This window comes from Populus nigra, chromosome 8, assembly GCF_951802175.1.
Source record: "Populus nigra chromosome 8, ddPopNigr1.1, whole genome shotgun sequence".
In the NCBI taxonomy this organism is placed as follows: domain Eukaryota; kingdom Viridiplantae; phylum Streptophyta; class Magnoliopsida; order Malpighiales; family Salicaceae; genus Populus; species Populus nigra.
In genome coordinates, this window is record NC_084859.1 from 2961674 (window position 1) to 2981514 (window position 19841).

The window sequence follows — 19841 nt, forward strand, 5'->3', positions numbered from 1 at the left end:
GATGGAGATCGATTTATCACATAACAGGTGGTATTGACTGCTTCTGCCCAGAATGACTTTCCTAGACCTGCAGCCTTCAACATTGCTCTTGTTCTTTCTAATAGAGTTTTGTTCATCCGCTCTGCCACTCCATTTTGTTGTGGAGTGTATGCCGTTGTGAACTGCCTTTTGATACCTTCATGTTGACAGAAGTTATCAAATTCATCACTGGTATATTCTCCTCCATTGTCAGTCCTCAAACATTTGATCTTCTTTTCAGATTCAAGTTCCACCCGCGCTTTGAAAGTTTTAAAGACTGTGAACACATCTGCCTTCCTTCTAATTGGATACACCCAACATCTCCGGGAGAAGTCATCTATGAATGATACAAAGTATCTTGCTCCTCCCAAGGATACAACCGGTGATTGCCAAACATCAGAGTGAATCAGGTCTAAGATGCATTTGCTCTTAGTTGTTGATGTGCCAAACTTCAACCTGTGATGTTTGCTTGTAACACAATGCTCACAAAAGGGTAAAGTAACCTTTGTAAGCCCATGGAGTAACTTCTGATCAGAGAGAACTTTCAAACCTTTCTCTGACATGTGGCCTAGTTTTTGATGCCACATCATCGTCTTCTCTTTGCAGGACTGGCTGATGCAATTGATGCATCTGCCCCATGATGTGTTTCTCCCATTAATACAAACATGTTTGCAGCTGTCTTTCTCGCCTTTAAAACCACCAGCGCTCCTTTGACAATTTTCATTATTCCATTGTCTGTTCGAATCTTACAACCAAGACTATCAAATTGTCCTACGGACAAAAGATTCTTCTTTAAGTCTTTCACATGTCGCACTCCTGAAATAGTGCGAATTAAGCCATCATACATCTTCAATTTGATGGTGCCAATACCAGCAATCTCTACAGCATGATTATCACCCATGAACACTTTGCCTCCAGAGATGGGTTCATATGTATGGAACCAATCTCGATTAGGAGTCATATGCCATGTTGCTCCTGAATCCATTAGCCAGACCTCAGTAAGCTCTTCTTTATCTATAAAGATTGTCGCTGCTTCACTATATAAAACCTCCCCATCTTCTGAGGTGCTTGCAACACATCCTTGAGGTTTTGATGACTCTACAGTGTTCTATATACCCTTTTTAAACCAACAATCCTTTTTGAAGTGCCCTTTTCTGCCACAGTTGTAGCATTTCACAGTCTTCTTGCTTCTTGATTTGTACCTCCCTTGCCTTTGACTCCCACTGGAGCCACGCTCCGTTGATCTCCCTCTTGACACCAATAATGCCTCTGCTTGGTTTGAACTATTTCTGTCTCCTTTATTTTTGCGCCTATTTTCTTCTTCCAAGATGACGGCTGCAACATCATCAAAGACTAAATAGTCTGTGAGGATATTATTGGTTAAGTTGATAATGAGCTGATCATACGAATCTGGAAGACTTTGAAGTAGAAGCTCTGCACGTTCACTTTCCTCTATTTGTTGACCCAACGTAGTGAGTTGTGAAAATAGAGTTCTTATTGTGTTGATGTGGTTAGTCACCGCTATGGTTTCTGCCATTCGAAGGGTATAAAGTCTCCGCTTTAAGAAAATCTTATTGTGCAAAGACTTGGACTCATATAGCTTTGTTAGAGTCTCTCATATCTCCTTAGCTGTTTTCTTCTCCGCCACACTTGATAATACTTCATCAGCTAATGCTAAATGTATGTTAGCAATAGCATTGCCATCCATCTCATTCCATTTTGCATTATCAGTGATCTCCGCGGGTCGATCCCCAATTGCTGCCAAGCAATTGTCTTTCCTTAAGATTGCCTTGATTCTCATTTTCCACAATGAAAAATTGCTCCCCTTGAACCTCTCAATCTCGTACTTTGCTGCCATTTTATTCACCGTGATCTATTCAGCTATCACCGTTTCACCGATCTGTAACGTATATAGAACTAGTATCGTGTAAATAATACTTCACCAAGTAAGTTCTCAGGAAAGATTGGAGGGGTCATAAACGGTCCCGCTTAAAACCCAATCTCCTTAGACAGAACTTCCTAGCCTGTATTTATTCACCGCACTGATTTTCTATAGACGCCAACAGTATCGTATGTAAACAGTATCGTATGGATGAATAGTGCCGTATAGGTGAATAGTGTCGTAGACGTGAATAGTAGCCGTATACGCGAATGACTTTTGTGTATTGACAACACCAACCAAGAAGGCTCTGATACCACTGTTAGGATACTGACATGCAAACCTGACAAGATAAAAGGCAAGGGATAGGATAAAATGAGAAATGAGACACACAAGAATTTACGTGGTTCACCCAATTAGGCTACGTCCACGGGCAAGTATAGAAGAATTTTACTAAGTAATGTGGGAATTACAACCTCTCTCATGTAATAGAAGAACAACTAAGAATCTCTCTATTACTAAGAGAAAACACCTCACTTACTCTCTCACAAATACCTCACAACTTTGTGGGATTACTCTCTCTTCACTCTCCTCTTCTTCTTCTCTAACTTGGTGTGCAAAATAAACTTGAAGGCATTGCCTATTTATAAGCAAGAGTGAGGGGACAAATGTCATAAATCATGGCACCAATTATGCCACAAATTATGCCATAAATCATGGCACCTAATTATGCCAACAACTCCACTAATATTTGTCTTCCACCAATTAATTAAGTGGTGGCTTCATAGAAAATTACCATATGGCTTGAGGAAAAGATTTATACTACCGCCACCAATCAAGTATTTGCCTAATGCAAGGTTTGATAATTACGATATTCTCTAGAGATGAATATAGACATGCATTTATACATGTACAAATGTGTGTGTAGTGTGCCTATACTTCCTCACCGTTCATTCGATATGCAAGGCTGATTGGGAGTGACCATGTTCAAGTACAAGGGAAGTGTGCAAAAAGAAAATTGTGAATCAATACATAAAATAATTAAATTAAAAGAGAGGAGAAAGAAGTATATCCTCACAAAAGATGAAATGATAGAGCATATATCAATTTTCCCCCTTCTCTTGTAACATGGATTGCTCCAAGAGCTAATGTTTTGTTATTGATATTTGATTTCAATCTGATTATCTATATAAAATATGTCTAGAGATTCTTTCGATGGAGATCAAGTCTCAAAACGCCATGCCCACTGCCCCCATGGATCCAGTAGGTAATAATGCTGCTGAGCATTGAATTTCTAGACATCTTACCTTTTATTTTTCTTCTCGATTTGTTATCAAACTCTTTTACATTTTGTTGTTGCATATTGCTATGTATATCGCCTTGCTGAAAAAATCTTATGATCACCTCCACGATGCTAATTTTTTAATGCATGTGAAGTGTTTCATCTTTAACTTGTTAAGGGACAAGGACTCTGATGCATGACTATTTTATATTTTATGACTGAGATGGTAGATTTTAAAGATTTTCTTGTTTAGGAGGTAAGACGTCACTTTCTTGCCTTTCTTCCGAGAGAAAGTATTTGATCCTTTTTTAATATATAATAGTGTTTTCGAGCATTGAACTTTTGTTTTCAGCCGCCTTTTCTTCCCCCAACCCTGAAAATTGTTAGAGGACACTTTTATCCATCCTAATTCTGTTGCTCTTAACTTTATATGTGAACTGCCGATGTTTCATTTGTCTTCCTTGTTCAATGCCTTCTTTTTTTCTTTGACATGGTTTTCCTTTTTGCCTTTTATCTTGAACAACATCCCATAACATGTTGTTCAGCCTCGAGCATGCAAAATTGCATGGCATTTAATGGAGTTCAAAGTTCTGCCTCCTATCTCCAGTGTAACCTAGACTATCCCCAACAATGTTGTCCACATGCAGAGTATCCCTGGTGTTTCACAGAGAACTCAGTGGAAAATTCAACAGGGAATCCCTCCACTATGTTTGCCCGGGTATGAGCTTGTCATGTTGAATCATCTCTTCTAGAATTTTGTCGAACATAACCTTCTAATGACTACCACTTATGTTTGTGCAATAAAACATCAACTTTGACAATCGCCCTTTCTTGACGTGGTAAATGGAGACAATTTTCTCTTAACCTAGCCTGTCTGTAAGCATGGTTGATGGCTTGTTTTTTTTACTGATGGTTCCACATAACGTCAAGAAAAACCACCCTTGAAGCAGCAAAATATGTATTCCTTCATAACAAGTCTTGGTTGATACGAACAGCACTTTTGTCTTGCTACTTGCATTGTTAAAATGCTTCATCAATGTTTAACTTTCATCTACTTTAAGCTTTCTCTGAATATATAATTTATTCTCTTTGGATCCAACTAGATTTTAACTCAAGCTACTTGATTACTATGAAGATGATGATTCTGATTAAAAGGTGTTAAATTAATTTGGATGTAATTTTCATTCTGTAATAAAATTGAAATTATGTAAGAAATTTGTTGGTGCTTCGTTATACATTATATTTACATTTTTTGGATAATATTTTATGTGTTTTAGAGATTTATTCATTGTTTGAATAATTCCACAGATGTTATTTTTTTAATTGTGGTTGTGGATTTAATGTAAGCAATTATTGGCTTGAAGATACTTAGTATTGTTATTATTATTGTTGTTGTATGTTTAGGTTGGATTGATTATAAAAAATAACCAAAAGTAGTAAAAACACCATCAGAATCGCCAAAAGACAGCTCCATTCTGTTAACATTTTCATCGGTAATTTTGTACCCTTCTCATTGAAAAGTTACAGAAGGTTTGGGTATTCATAACGGAATCAACAACTAAAAATTATGTTAAAAATTAATTTTCAATGGACTTGCTCATGCAAAATGGGCAATAAAATCTAATTTTTTAGTGCGAATAATCCATCAATATTTTTGTCAGCAACAAAAATTACCAATAGAAATGTTGATAAAATGACAATTCTTGACGAGTAACTTGTTAACAATAGGTTTTCATAAAAAATTCTATTGGAAATTAAAATACTGGCAAAAATTTCCTTGTCACTGACAGAATATTCTATTATTGTTTTCTAATTTTTTGATGGTGCTTAAATTCATTATAGTGTAAATTAGTTTGAAGTTTGTATGCTACTTGCTTGAATATATTTAATAATCTCAATATGCAAATCCTAATTTTTTTGTAAAAACAACTCGGTCGCCTCAAACACCCTTGCATGAAGAGACATGCATGAAGAGGCATTAAAAAAGATCTAGACTTTCTAGGTTTATAACCATGGTAGACTTCAAATGTACTCATGTCTATTAAACAATTGATCGAGCTATTATAAAAAAAATTGGGTTATCAAAAGAACTCAATTTTTATTTTTATTATGATCACTCACTAAACATCTTAAAATAATGCTTAAACCTCAATTGATCATATTAGTTCGGCCACTTTTTTGTGGGTTGTAGGTACTGAAGAATTTTAACTTAGGATCAATCATGTTCTAAAAGGTTTACCAAAAGTAACTCATAAAATGCACACTCTTATAAGAGATTATGGTTTTGTAAAAGACTATACAACTTGACAATCTCATCAAAATAGAATTTGGATTTTAAAAAATCAAGGTAATATTTTTTTTTAATATTAAGACAACAACATATTAGATCAATCAAGGCTTTGTGACTTAACTTGTCAAACCTGTGACTCAGGTCATAAACTCTACTAGGTTTAATAACTCTTTAAAAAAAACTATTTTTATTTAATTATATTATAATAAAAATAGACACTCATAAAATTAAGCACTAACCAAATACCAGAATGTTTGTTTGAAACTAGGATAATCTTATAAAAATTAAATCAAAATAAATCATGAAAGTCAATTCAAAATTAATTAATTATTAAAGAATAAAATTTTAAAAAATATAGCAAAAAGGTGATTCCCTATCAAATATTTTAGTGTTTGATTCTTTTAGTGATGTTGGTAAATTTTCTTTAAAAAAAAACTTTTTTCATATCATTTGTTTAGATCTACTTAAAATTGTATTAAACTAGTATTTTAGATATGGATCGACAATGATGGAAAGTTACTACATCATTGGTTTGATGATAAAAAAGGTAACACAATTATATTACTTTTCTAAAAAAACTAGAATGTTTTTTTATATTGTTCATATTATTTAATTCATATGATAACAACATTATGTCGTAGCTCAATTGGTTGACATACCTGTGTAAACCTAGGAATTGTGGGTTCGAGAGATTGAAGAGGCAACTAAAAACAAACAATATGTCGTCTATGTTTTCCTTTTTTAAAAAAAGGCTTAATAAAAAATATAAAGTGAGCCTTGCTTTATAAATTTTTATTTGAATTTTAAAAATTGTTTTCAATTATTATATATGTGACATAAAATGTTTTTTCATGAAAGTTCAATCCAAATCACATTTTTATTCTTAGAATTTTTAAATATATTTTGAACATGATTTTATCATATTTATAATTTTTTAACTTTCAATCACACATAAAAATATAAACATACTATTTTGATATTTTTTTTAATTTGTTGTGACAATTATAGAATATTTTTTTCATAGAAACAATGATTCTAGTTAAGAAAAAAAAACTTGCATTCACTAAGATAAATAAAAAATATGTTAATAAAAAAAATTATCTTGATAGAGAACAATTCACTGTATTTTCAGATTTAATAATAATGTCAAAAAATTTCCTTAGACTTTGATATTTTGTTTTTCTTTTAAAGTTTTTTGATCTCCACAATGTAGCACTAGCATACAAACTTGTATATTTTTAAAGTAGTATTTAGTTACTATTCGAGACAATAAAGACAAAGATAGAGGAGACAAGACATAAAACAAGATGGAGATAAAATTGTGTTCAGTAATGATGTATAAAACAAAGTGACTATTTTTGTATACTGTTTGATTATGGTGGACAAGAAAGAATAAAATATAAAAAAATATTTTACATTTAATATGTATTGTTGTCAAACTTATATATGTCTTAGTTGAGTTTTAAAATTATGACAATAATCATTTTTTTACCTTTATATGTCTTAGTTGGACAATTTGGAATTGAGTGTTTTTTATAAGGATATTTTAGGAATAAAAAATAAAAAATATTAACTTTAGAGACATGTCCCCTTTATACCTCATGTTTTAAAAATATAAAAATTCATTTCAAAATTATTTCAGAAACAAATTTATTTTATGTTTATCTTTATATTTATCTTTTTAACCAAACATATTTATGTTTGTATTGTTTCCATCCTTTTAGGATAATGACCGAACACTAACTAAAAGATCTACAACTGTCAAGGACAAACTTGGCTTTATTTTATCTTTAATTTCTTCTCAGTGATGTCTCACCTATTTGTAGAGGCACTTGATCAAAACTTAGTTGATTCAAATGTAGACTTTGAGAGAAAAAAAAAATCATAGAGTAATGTTTGAATCTTGGTGTTTTTTATTGGCTTAAAAAAATTACCAACCCACCAAAACCTGTTAATTTAAAATTTTAGTTGAATCAAGCTTTAAACTGGATATAATATCTATGATTTTATAAAATTACTATGAACTTCCCTTCTATGTCTTCTTATTTACTCATTTGATTTTATGATGTTAAGATGTTCACATTTATATCATGATTAAACTCTAGGGTATTATTGAGTTATTGTCTTAGGATAAAAAGGATGAAGACAATAGAGATAAAATTGTGTTTGGTTGAAAAGATAGAGATATAAAAATAATTTATTCATAGGATAATTTTAGAGTAAATTTATGTACTTTCAAAATAGAAGGTAGAAATAAAATATATCTTCATAAGAAATATGTATTATTTTTATTTGTAAAATATCATTGTAAAAAAATTTTAATTTCAAAATTATCCGATTAAGACATGTGAGAATAAAAAAAGTTATTATTGTAGTTTTAAAACCCAACGTGAGAGTTGGCTTGGAATAAGATATGTGATCTTTGTTAATCTAAGTTAAAATAAGAATAAAAATAATTATTATCATAATTGTAAAATTCAACTTAAAGGTTTTGGGTTGATCATTGACTTGTATCAATAAAATAATATAAATGTTTTTGCCTTCTTTCATTTGTATTCATAGTTTTCGTCTTTTTTTTTATCCATAACAGAAACGAAATTCCATCTGGTTGATAACATATAGAAACTTCATGTTCAAGCCTTTCTCTTGTCATTTATTTTAAATAAATTGAAACACAATTGCGAGAAGAAAAGGAAGAAGATGACATGTGATCCTGGTGCCATGCAACATTTTGACATTAACAATATTTTGATATTTCCATTAATTTATAATATACAAATATATTTCCACGTTTCTTTTATTTGGATATAACATTTTTCCAATCGAATTTGTTTTTTTTTGAAATTCTATGTTCATGATATTTTTTAACAATAAAAATAGCATTGAATGAGTTTATACTTCAATTAAAACTAAAAATGTGTTAAGTACAATGGACTGTACATGATAATATAAATACTAAACAATGTGTAATTAGACTGAATTGAAGTTTTTTTGATATTTAATAACTAACAAGTTTTTCGATATTCTAGGTAAATAATTCATTTTGCTAAAATAATAATAATAATAATAATCACCTTAAAACATTCTAATTAAAAAAGAATATTTCAAGTTTATTTTTAATGATTACTTATACAATGAATTTTTCAATATTTCAAGTTTTTCGTATAATAATTTTTGTACAAATTTTTTATCCGGGGAAACTATGGAGTATGGACAAGTAAAAGATCAATCCTTATCATGTCCAAAGTGTATATCAAACATTTTACAACTTGCCATCTGCAACAAATATATCACAACTTGTTTTTATTGTAGAAAAAAAAAAAAAAAAAAAGAAATAGGAATCTGGAAAAGAATAGTCATCTACTTCACTTGAGTCCAGCATTCCTTACCTCTCCCGGCCTTCCCTCCCTCCCTCCCTCCTCCGCCTATCGGAAACCGCCGCCGCCAATAAGGCTTCAGATTTCTGCCAGGTGCTTCCTTTGCTATCATGTTTTTGTTTTTAAAATTTATGGGTGTTTTCATTTATTTCATTGTAATTATTATTCAGAGACAGAAATTCTATTTTAATAATTAAATTAAAAAAACAAATAATCGATCCGATGAAATCTCTGCTAGTGAACGCAATTCGATTTTAATAAGTAAATTAAAAAAATATATAACCGGATCGGATGAAATCGCTGCTCGTGAACGCAATTCAAAGAAACGCACAATCAGCTGATTCTAATATTTTCTTTTTCAACCCCCCCCCCCCCATAATTTACATGATATTATCCGATTTTTCTCACAGTTATTGTTGTAATAATCAAGCCCTAAATTCTTGAACCCAAATTTATTTTATTTTATTTTTAAGTTGAGAATAGAAATCAATTCAAATCTTTTAGGCTCGATCGATAATTTGTTAATTAGTTTATGCAGCAGCTGGAGTGGAAGGGATATTACTGCCGGAATGGCCGAAAAATGAGCTGTTTGGTTGATTCTTCTTTTTTGGAATTTACTGAATTCTTCAAAATTATTGTGTTTTTAACAACAAATCGATATCCTTGGGTTTTATGCTCGCTCACACATGGAAAAAAGAAAGAAAGAAAAGAACTTTAAATTTTATAATTTGGTCATGTTAACGTTAAAAAAATAAAAATAACAGGTCTGCCTTGATAACCCTACATGATATATCTTTCTTTTTAGGACTGCTCAGCTGGTCTTGAGTATGAGGTGAAAGCTTGAGAGCATGTGGAAGTGTAAAACAAATGACTTCGTTCACTTCACCCCAAAGGCGTACCTGTGCGTCTAGTTAGGAAGAACATTTTATAACTTACCTCAAGGTCGAGCATGGTCAGGGTTATTGTGTTGTCTATTCCAAGAAAGATGTGCCTGTAAATTTAATCTTATTTCAACAAGAGTTGTTAAGTTGATTCTTATCAGTCTGCTCATTAGAGTTGATGATAACATGAAATATTCATGGTTAATGCTTGTTGTTTTCTTCTTCATTTTCCTAGCTTAAAACATCCTAGACAATCTCTTTGGGATGGGTTATTGTTTGTGGCCTCTTCATGTTCTATTTGCTGGGGTATTTAGACTACTGATATTCATCGGGATTTGAAAAGCCTTGTTTTATGACTTTGTTTTGTTTTCTTCTTCTTTCTTTATTCTTTTGGGGATGTGGTATTCTCTTTGTTCTATTTACACTATATGCTCCCTACAACATTTAGTCTTTCAGAAAAGTTAATACATGCATAAATAACAAGAACAGGAGGGGAGGGGGAGGGGGTTTGACTGTATGTATTTGCTTGCGAGTAAAAATTGGTAAGCACCTGAAAAAGGTCCTGTGCCGAATCTAAATTGGTAAGATGTGATATACTGATATCTAGAAAGATAACTTAATCTATCTATTGAAGTAAAGCATTTAAATGCGTATACAGTGTTTTTGGAACATTAAATATCTTATTTGATCAGAATCTGTGAACCTAAAACCACAATGAATACTGCAAGTTTGTCATTGTAAACATTGCATCGATGATGTATCACAAGTGTTGCTCGAAAACATCAAGTTAAAATTGAAGCACCATGAGTTTCTCTATGGCTTGGTTTACCAACACTCACCATCTGTTGGTGCGGCAAGTTATGAACTAGCTGGCTAGTTTTTTGCTTCCTTGGTTTTAGAAGCACCATGAAGATTCAGGCCCAAATCTTGCTTATAATACCTGAATACCCGAATACCCAAGATCCTAGCACCTTGCCCTGAATGGTCGTGTGTGTTTGTTATGGCTGTTCAGATTTTATGCATCCATATTTGGTAGAATTCTTTAATAAAGTACATGCTATTAGATGGAAGTTCTTTTTAAATCTATTCAAGTCTGAATAAACTGATATTCCAATTTTCATGACTTTGATGTGCTCTTACTCTTCTGCTGTTCCTGACTTTCGTTTTAGGGTCTATTCTAACGTGCAATATAATTTTTTTTTTTTTGTGGTGATAGAAGTGATTTTTTTTTGTTGGCCAAAACCCCATGGATGCCAATAATTGGAGGCCCACTGCCCCAGGCAGAGAACCTGTGATGGACACAGGTGATTGGAGAACTCAATTGCAGCCTGACTCACGGCAAAGAATAGTCAACAAAATGTAAGTATCTGTTTGCTAATATGTGCAAGTGCTGCAAAATAGTATATCTTGTATTTAAATGAAAGAAAAAGAGAAGGGCGAAAGGTTAATTAAAATCAACAGGACTGCCATGAGGCAACCTCAAGTATCATACACCTCTGTTTTTGTCTTTTTCATTTTTCACTTGTTTCTCACAAGAAGTGAACTTGAGGGAATAAAAAGTGCTGGGAAGTAATTTTTGTTGGAACTTCTTGTGTAACATCTTCTTTTGATGATGACCTCTTGGATGGCTGCATGAAGCTTGTTCCGCTTTAAATTTCAAGGTTAATCTATTGCCATGAGCATTGCTGTTTCAATGTCAACCTTGAGTTGCAACTGAACTTAAATGAATAGTGTTGGATTTGGGCCTTCTATTTGCTTTAACTTCTACAAGATTGAAATGATAGTGATCTTAAAGTACAAAAGCAGCAGACAAAAATCAATTAGCCACAATAGTGTATGGTTTCCTAGTTTCTCAGTATAAAGTTGAGTGTTTCGGTGATATCTCTACATCCAAAATCATATAGACAGCTACTGTTGGCACTTGCAGTAGCCAATGAGCACTGTAGAGTATATATTGCAGCGTGAGATAAGGTTAACTCATTGTATTTTCATAAATTAAAAGGATTTCTCTTCTTTTCTTTGTCAATTACAGTGCATGTATATAAGTTTTCTTACTCAGAGTAAATGCTATTGTAATGTTTTTACAGAGTTCCCCTGGTTTGCAACTAATGCACTTATATATCTTGGAGCATAGCCATAGCCATAAATGGAAGGTTCTTCCAGTTCAAGAAAATTAACCATGAAGCTCGTAACTAAAATTTTAGACAGAAGGGTGGCCAAGTAAACTCCTACCTCTGGAATAATACGGGGAAAGGAAGTAAAAATAGATGTCTGTATTTTGATGCCATATATTACTTGACTGACACTCGGCTATATTGTTATTTGTTTTTACTTTTTGCTAATAATTCTGTTGTACATATTTCTGATATTGGTGTGGTGTATGAGTTCACGGTTCTTTCTCACTACTGCTAACTTCTCTATACCTGCCTTGTCATTAAAAATTAAATGCAATGTTTTACATGTACAGAATGGAGACATTAAAGAGGCATCTTCCGTTTTCTGGTCAGGAGGGATTACAAGAACTCAAGAAAATTGCCATACGGTTTGAGGAAAAGATTTATACTTCCGCCACCAATCAGGTATTCAGCTAATGCTAGGTTCAATAATTTGGATATTCTCTAGACACGAATATACACATGCATAAGTTTGTGGATTCATGCTTGTACACATGTGTGTGTAGTGTGTCCACACTTCCTCACTGGTCATTCTGTAGAAGTTCTCATCTTTTCGTTAATTCTCTTGACAAGTGTTTTATTTATCGTGACCAAGGTCCTTTTCAAGTACAAGGGAAGTGTGTAAAATGCAAATAATGAATCAATTCATAAATAATTAAATAAAAAGAGGGGACACAGAAGTATATCCTCACAAAAGATGCAAATACAGAAAGCCTAGCATATTAGAAAGAGCATATATCTCTTTTCCCCCTTCTCTTGTAACATGGACTGCTCAGAGATCTAATGTTTTGTTATTGATATCTGATTTCAGTTTGATTATCTGCGTAAAATATCTCTGAAGATGCTTACAATGGAGACCAAGTCTCAAAATACCATACCCGCTGGCAATGGTAACAAACCCCTGGATCCAGGAGGTAATAATGCTATCCAGCCTTCAATGATGCAAACCGTCTCTGGTCTTCAACAGAACCAACCATCTTCTGTTCAACAGTTAACACAACCAATGCTCCAGCAACATCCACAATCAGTCCTCAGGCAGCAGCAACAACCTCAACAGTTTGCTGGTATTCATCAGCAGCAAACACCAATGATGCAGCAGCCACTATTGCCTCCACAACAGCAGCTAATGGGGCAACAATCAAATACCACTAACATGTTGCTAAATCAGTTAATTGGACAGCAAAACATTGTTGGGGACTTGCAGCAGCAGCAGCAGCAGAGATTGCTAGGGCAGCAGAATAACCTTCAAAATCTGCAGCAGCAGCAGTTAATGGCTCAACAAAATAACCTCTCAAGCATGCATCAGCAACAGTTGGGCCCTCAAAGTAATGTCACTGGTTTACAGCAACAGCCGTTGCTTGGAGCTCAGCCTAGTAACTCAAGCATGCAATCTAATCAGCCCTGTCTACACATGCTGCAACAGCCCAAGGTTACGCTGCAGCAGCAAGCACAACAAAGTGGAAGTGCTTTGTTGCCGAATCAAGGGCTGCAGTCCCACTCACAGCTGCCACAGCAGCAATTGATGGCACAGATTCAATCACAGCCTGGACAGCTGCAACAGCAATCAAATCCATCACAACATGATCTGCAGCAAAGGCTTCAAGCATCAGGCTCCTTGCTTCAACAGTCAAATGTGATTGATCAGCAAAAGCAGTTATATCAACCTCAAAGAGCCCTTCCAGAAACGTCCTCAAGTAAGTTTTTCTCATCCTTGCAGCTTTCTAACCTTGCTTTTGCAGCTTTGTGCTTTCATGTTAGATTATAACATATTTATTTAAATTTCTTGAAAATACAATAATGGTTCAAGTCAGTAATGCTCTTTTTGGTAGCTTTATGAGCTACGGCTACCACTTATGGCATCAGAAATGCCACTGCTATTGGAACCATTGCAATCACACATACATTTGTTACGACATCATGCCATCCAGTGCATTGCACCAACTGTTCACCTCTCATAATGGTTCAAGTCAGCAATGGTCTTTTGGTAGTTCTATGTGCTACTGATGCCACTGCTATTGAAACCATTGCAATCACACTCATTTGTTACCACATCATGCCCTCCAGCTCGTTGCACCAACTGTTCACCTCTCATTTTGAATTAAACGGATGTGAATTTTAAAAATATATGTATAACTGGACAATGCATTTGACGCTAGGGTAACTAATCATCAGCCAATTGATTTTTATGGGAAGAAAGAAATTGGCAAGTGGATTAACTCTGAGGCACTTAAGGTTTGGTGTGCTGATAAATCATCACCTTGCTGGAAAAATCTCATGATCACCTCCTCGGTGCTAATTCTGCAAGGCATGTGAAGTGTTTCATCCTTAACTTGTTAAGGAACAAGGACTGTGATGCATGACTATCTATATTTTATGATTGAGATGGTTTTTAAAGATTTTCCTGGTTAGGAGGTAAAGTGTCACTTTCAAGCTTTTCTTCCATGATAAGTTTTTTGAGCCGTTTTTTGTTAATATATAATGATCACTTGTTTTTTTTAATATATAAAGAATAAGGAGCTTTATTAGGTTTTCCCTATCCTAGATAGGACCATTCATTTTTATTTTTTTTACTAATGGTCCTATCTAGGATAGGGAAAACCTAATAAAGCTCCTTATTCTTTAGGAACAATAAAATACTAAATAGAAATAAAACCAAGACCTACAACATTCCATAATTTTCAGCAAGTGTGAAAATTACAGAAATGCCCTTGTGTGCAGAAAACATTAAAAAAATACATGAATTCTAATCTTTTTTTTGCCTGCATCAAAATTTTTGTAGCGTCCCTAGATTCTACAGATCAGCAATGCTTTTTTGGTAGTTTTATGTGCTACTGATGCCACTGCTATTGAAACCTTTGCAATCATACTCATTTGTTAACACATCATGCCCTCCAGCTCGTTGCACCAACTGTTCACCTCTCATTTTGAATTTAACGGATGTGAATTTTAAAAATAAATGTATGACTGGACAATGCATTTGACGCTAGGGTAACTAATCATCAGCCAATTGATTTTTATGGGAAGAAAGAAGTGGATTAACTCTGAGGCACTTATGGTTTGGTGTGCTGATAAATCATCACCTTGCTGGAAAAATCTCATGATCACCTCCTCAATGCTAATTCTGTAAGGCATGTGATGTATTTCATCCTTAACTTGTTAAGGAACAAGGACTATGATGCATGACTATCTATATTTTATGATTGAGATGGTTTTAAAAGATTTTCCTGGTTAGGAGGTAAAGTGTCACTTTCGAGCTTTTCTTCCATGATAAGTTTTTTGAGCCTTTTTTTTTTTTAATATATAATGATCACTTGTTTTTTTTTTTTTTTTTTTTTGGGGGGGGGGGGGCGGTTTCTCTGTCTGTTTGAATGATTACATAACGTTGAGATGGAGTTCCTAGTACTCCAAGCTCCAAGTCCAAAAAGGACTTGTATTTCTATTTAGGAAAATACTAATGGTCCTATCTAGGATAGGGAAAACCTAATAAAGCTCCTTATTCTTTAGGAACAATAAAATACTAAATAGAAATAAAACCAAGACCTACAACATTCCATAATTTTCAGCAAGTGTGAAAATTACAGAAATAGCCTTGTGTGCGGAAAACATTAAAAAAAATACATGAATTCTAATCTTTTTTTTGCCTGCATCAAAATTTTTGTAGCGTCCCTAGATTCTACAGCAGAGACTGGACATGCAAATGGTGCTGATTGGCAAGAGGAGATCTACCAAAAGGTAATTTCTGTGGTTTACTGTTCATTAGATGAAGTTCATGTATGTCACAGTCTTGCAAGATTTCAATGGGAAAGGTCTCCTGGAATTTGGTACAAGGGAGTTTTATTCAGCTATGGTTGCGATTAGTTAGGAAGCATTGTAAGTTCCATGATTGCAGCAACTAAGAAACGATAAATTACTGATAAGATGATTAAGGGTAAAATATTCAGATTTCTAGGTCAAGAGGGTTATTTTCTTGGTACTGACACAACAATTTTTTCTATTGCAAATCTCTCCCTTTCGATTTTTTCCCTGTATTTCCATACATTTATTGTGTGGTGAGTTATTATTTTATTATTTCCAACAAGTCCAATTGACAATACTTCTTACTGTAATAGACAGACTTGAAAACAAGAGTGAACTGCTTCAGAATAGTCATCGTTATATTTGGTTAAGTGAACAGTTATTTTCAGGATTACAATCAAATTTGCTCTGAAACATGTGACCATGGAAGAAAGGAAAATAAGTGGACCTAATCCATTGAATCATGACCATGTCCAGTATTGTTGAATTTTTTAGAAAACGGGGTTGAAATTCTGAATCGTTTAATGGCTGTAGTTGCAATTCATAACTGCATATTCGATGAGGTCAATTTTTTTGTGCCTGGGAGGGTACTAAAACGGGAATAGGAGTGGTTGTTGATAATTAGGATATAAGGGTTATAAATCCAATGTTATAAAGCTAAGAAGTGTTTACCAAAGTCGTGGCATCCATTGACTTGAGTTAGAACAATAGAAAACAATGGTGACTGTAGTTTGCCGTGAGACAAAGTAACTGAACTTGACCAACCCCTGAATCTTGTCTGAAGTGGTAACTACACAATCCTTTGCATCTTTGCATGCAATCAATAACGATATTCTCTTTCGAGTTTTCAGCATTGATTCCACTCTGCTATTTTTATCTCAAACAATAAAAGCTGTCCTCTGCCATTTTATTTATTTATTTATTATCAATTCTCTCAAGTTTGCTTATGTTTCTTTCTGACTCTGGCATGTGAAGAAATCAAGCATATGATTGATAATGTCTTGCTGGTTATATGTACTTCCTAGATCAAAGTTATGAAGGAAACGTATTTGCCTGAAATAAATGAAATGTACCAGAGAATTGCTACCAAGTTACAGCAGGTAAATTGTCTCTGTAATTTTTTCCTATTTATTTGCCCACACATGATTCATAAACCCCCACAGTTGAGCTTTTGTATTAATTTGTTTTCCCCATCAGCATTGCTTGTCACTGTATCATCTGCACTAATTACCTCCCCCACCCCAACCACCCCACAACCATGCATTGACACAGAAGAATTGGAATAGAAACATTTTTTTCACTAATGTTTTACTAGTTTTGCTAGAAAGGGTCAATGCAATTTTTAATTCTCGTGTATGTTAACTTTGCTTTCCAGCATGACTCTCTTCCGCAACAACCAAAGTCAGAACAGCTTGAAAAGCTGAAGGTATTCAAGGTCATGTTGGAGCGCTTGATAACATTCTTACAGGTCTCTAAAAACAACATCACACCTAATTTCAAGGAGAAATTGGGTTTCTATGAGAAGCAGATTGTAGGTTTTCTAAACCCAAGCAGATACAGGAAGCCTATTCCTAATCTACAGCAAGGACAACCTCCCCAACCTCGTATTCAACCTATGCAGCAACCCCAATCTCAAGTTCCTCAATTGCAGTCCCATGAAAATCAACTGATTCCCCAGTTGCAATCAATGAATACGCAAGGTTCTGTACCACAGATGCAGCAGAACAATATGTCAAGCTTGCTGCATAATTCCCTTTCAACTTTATCTGGGGATTCGAAGTCACAATCAAACATGATGAATCCAATACAACCAGGCTCCAATTTAGATTCTGGACAAGGAAATGGACTGAGCTCATTGCAGCAGGCACCTGTAGGATCTGTACATCAGAATCTCGTGAGCATTTCCCAACCAACCAAAGTTAACACATTGTCAACACAAAGTGGGGCGAGTATGCTGCAGCCAAATATTCCTCTTCAGTCGAATTCCAATATGATTCAACACGAGCATCTAAAACAGCAGCAGCAGCAGCATGAACAACAGATGCTACAAACACAACAGCTTAAACGATTGCAGCAACGCCAGAATTTAATGCAGAATCAACAGATGCTGCAGCAGCAGCAGCAGCAATTACACCAGCAAGCTCCATCTCCTATGCCAGGAGATTCTGACAAACCAGTTTCTGGTATTTCCTCACTCTTAAATACTGGAAATACTGTACACCAACCATTTGTTGCACAAGCACTGGCTCCATCCCTTGCAATTGGCACTCCTGGGATATCTGCATCACCTTTGCTTGCAGAGTTTACCAGTCCTGATGGTGCTCATGGCGGTGCTTTGACAACTGTTTCTGGCAAGTCAAATGTTACAGAGCAACCACTTGAGTGCTTGATTAAAGCGGTTAGTGATGCTCTCCTTTTGGTTTTACTCCACCCCACCCTTATTTTGGAGGTTTCTGAAAAAGAAGAAACTTCTTTGTGAATGAGATGGTGATGCTGTAATTTTTTTTCCCAGGTGAAATCTCTGTCTCCCAAAGCACTTAGTGCATCTGTCGGTGACATTGGCTCCGTTGTCAGTATGATTGACAGAATTGCTGGTTCTGCAGCTGGTAATGGATCTAGAGCTGCAGCTGGTGAGGATTTGGTAGCAATGACAGGATGTCATCTTCTTTCGTTTTTGTCTTTTTTATTTTTCACGTGTTTCCCACAAGATGGGAACTCGAGGGAATAAAAAGTGCTGGAAGTAATTTTTGTTGGAACGTTTGGATGGCTGCATGAAGCTTGTTCCGCTTTAAATTTCTATGTTAATCTATTGCTATGAGCACTGGTATTTCAATTTGAAACTTGAGTTGCAACTGAACTTAAATGAAAAGTGTTGGATTTGGGGCCTTCTGAATATACAGTACCTGTGTAAAAGTTTTCTTACTCGGTGTAAATGCTGTTGTAATGTTTTCACAGAGACTCCCCTGTTTTGCAACTAATTCACTTCTGAATATATCTGGGAAACAGAAAGGCAATCAACAAAGAGTAAGGCATCTTCTGAAGAAACAAAGAAATTTAATACCCTAAACTAAGCAGCAGGTAGAAGGCAAAAACTGAGCACAAATATTCGGGAAGGGACAAACGAAAAAAACCAAAAAGAAAGCAGAGAAAAATACAGACTCAAATTCACAACACCCATTTTCTTTCCATTGGAACACTTTAAATAGTTTATTAAATTTATAATGATCTGATTTCTACGCATATGAAAAAATCAACTTAATGATCAATTCTCTATAATTTCAGCATTACTAAAAACATCCAAACTAATAAACTATTAGTTATTATAGTCATTTTAATAAACATTTTAGTTATGAATTCACCAAACATTTTGAACCATTCATATTGATGAATTAACATGTAAATTTTAGATTTTTTTGACTTGTTAGTTCCTTAATGAATTACTTCTAAAGCATATATCTCTAAGCATTTTTTATAGAATATAATTCTATCAAATTCACTTTTACCCAATCCATAATATAAAATATTCATGGCTTTAACATCCATAAAAAATAACTTTTTATCATTGTCTGTATATTCACTTCTAGTTTTAGAAATCTCAATACCATTTTTTAATTTTATATTTGTTGGTTTTTTCAATTAATTTTATGTTGATTTTGTAACTTATTTGTTTATTTTATTCACTCATGGATTCGACTGTTGGGGCTAACGATAACTTGGACAGTGGACGGTCCAAGGCATGTGAGGCAGTTACGCTTGCAGCATGTGTGCTGGCAGTGGGCAGTTGGCTTGTGGGAGAACATGCCGATGCAGTTGCAGCAGTTTTGGGAGCAGTTGTTGGCAGTTTGCGGCAGTTTCTTATGTGGGGAAGAAAGTGGCCAGAACATGGGATAATGGGTGCTCCAGTTGTGCAGGAAGTTAGAGGTAGTTTATACTTGTAATTTCCATTATCTTGTAATTAGATAGACTGTAAAATGTGTAGCATGCAGAACGTGAATGGGCATAGCACACAAGAAGGACTTTGTGTAATTCTTTAATTGAGTTAATGAAAAGGTTGGGACTTGTTCTTGTAATCAGCTATGTTGTGCATTTTGTTTATATTCCTTTGTGTAATTCTGCTTGCTTGTGACATTGAAAGAGTGTGGGAA

General features: G+C 34.3%; 1 protein-coding gene across 5 annotated transcripts; it reads left to right on the forward strand.

Annotated features, from left to right (window-relative positions):
* The first annotated feature begins 8836 nt into the window (after nt 1–8836).
* On the forward strand, nt 8837–18591 carry LOC133701736 (mediator of RNA polymerase II transcription subunit 15a-like). 5 transcript variants are annotated; one of them, XM_062125791.1, is made up of 9 exons: nt 8852–8939; nt 10947–11086; nt 12195–12306; nt 12713–13595; nt 15563–15633; nt 16722–16796; nt 17072–17879; nt 17997–18094; nt 18209–18591. In XM_062125791.1, the coding sequence occupies exons 2-9, from the start codon at nt 10974–10976 to the stop codon at nt 18422–18424; spliced, it is 2376 nt and encodes a 791-aa protein (XP_061981775.1). In that variant the 5' UTR covers nt 8852–8939; nt 10947–10973; the 3' UTR covers nt 18425–18591. The 5 variants fall into 5 exon arrangements, with proteins under 5 accessions (XP_061981772.1, XP_061981775.1, XP_061981771.1 ...); XM_062125788.1 differs by having other exon boundaries at nt 8837–8939; nt 10944–11086; nt 17072–18094; XM_062125787.1 differs by having other exon boundaries at nt 17072–18094.
* Nucleotides 18592–19841: the final 1250 nt, after the last annotated feature.

Coding starts and splice junctions, on each gene's coding strand:
- LOC133701736 (XM_062125788.1), top strand. CDS start 10,974: ATGGATGCCAATAATTGGAGGCCCACTGCCCCAGGCAGAGAACCTGTG. Junction 12,307..12,712: donor ATACTTCCGCCACCAATCAG/GTATTCAGCTAA, acceptor ATCTGATTTCAG/TTTGATTATCTGCGTAAAAT. Junction 13,596..15,562: donor CCTTCCAGAAACGTCCTCAA/GTAAGTTTTTCT, acceptor AAATTTTTGTAG/CGTCCCTAGATTCTACAGCA.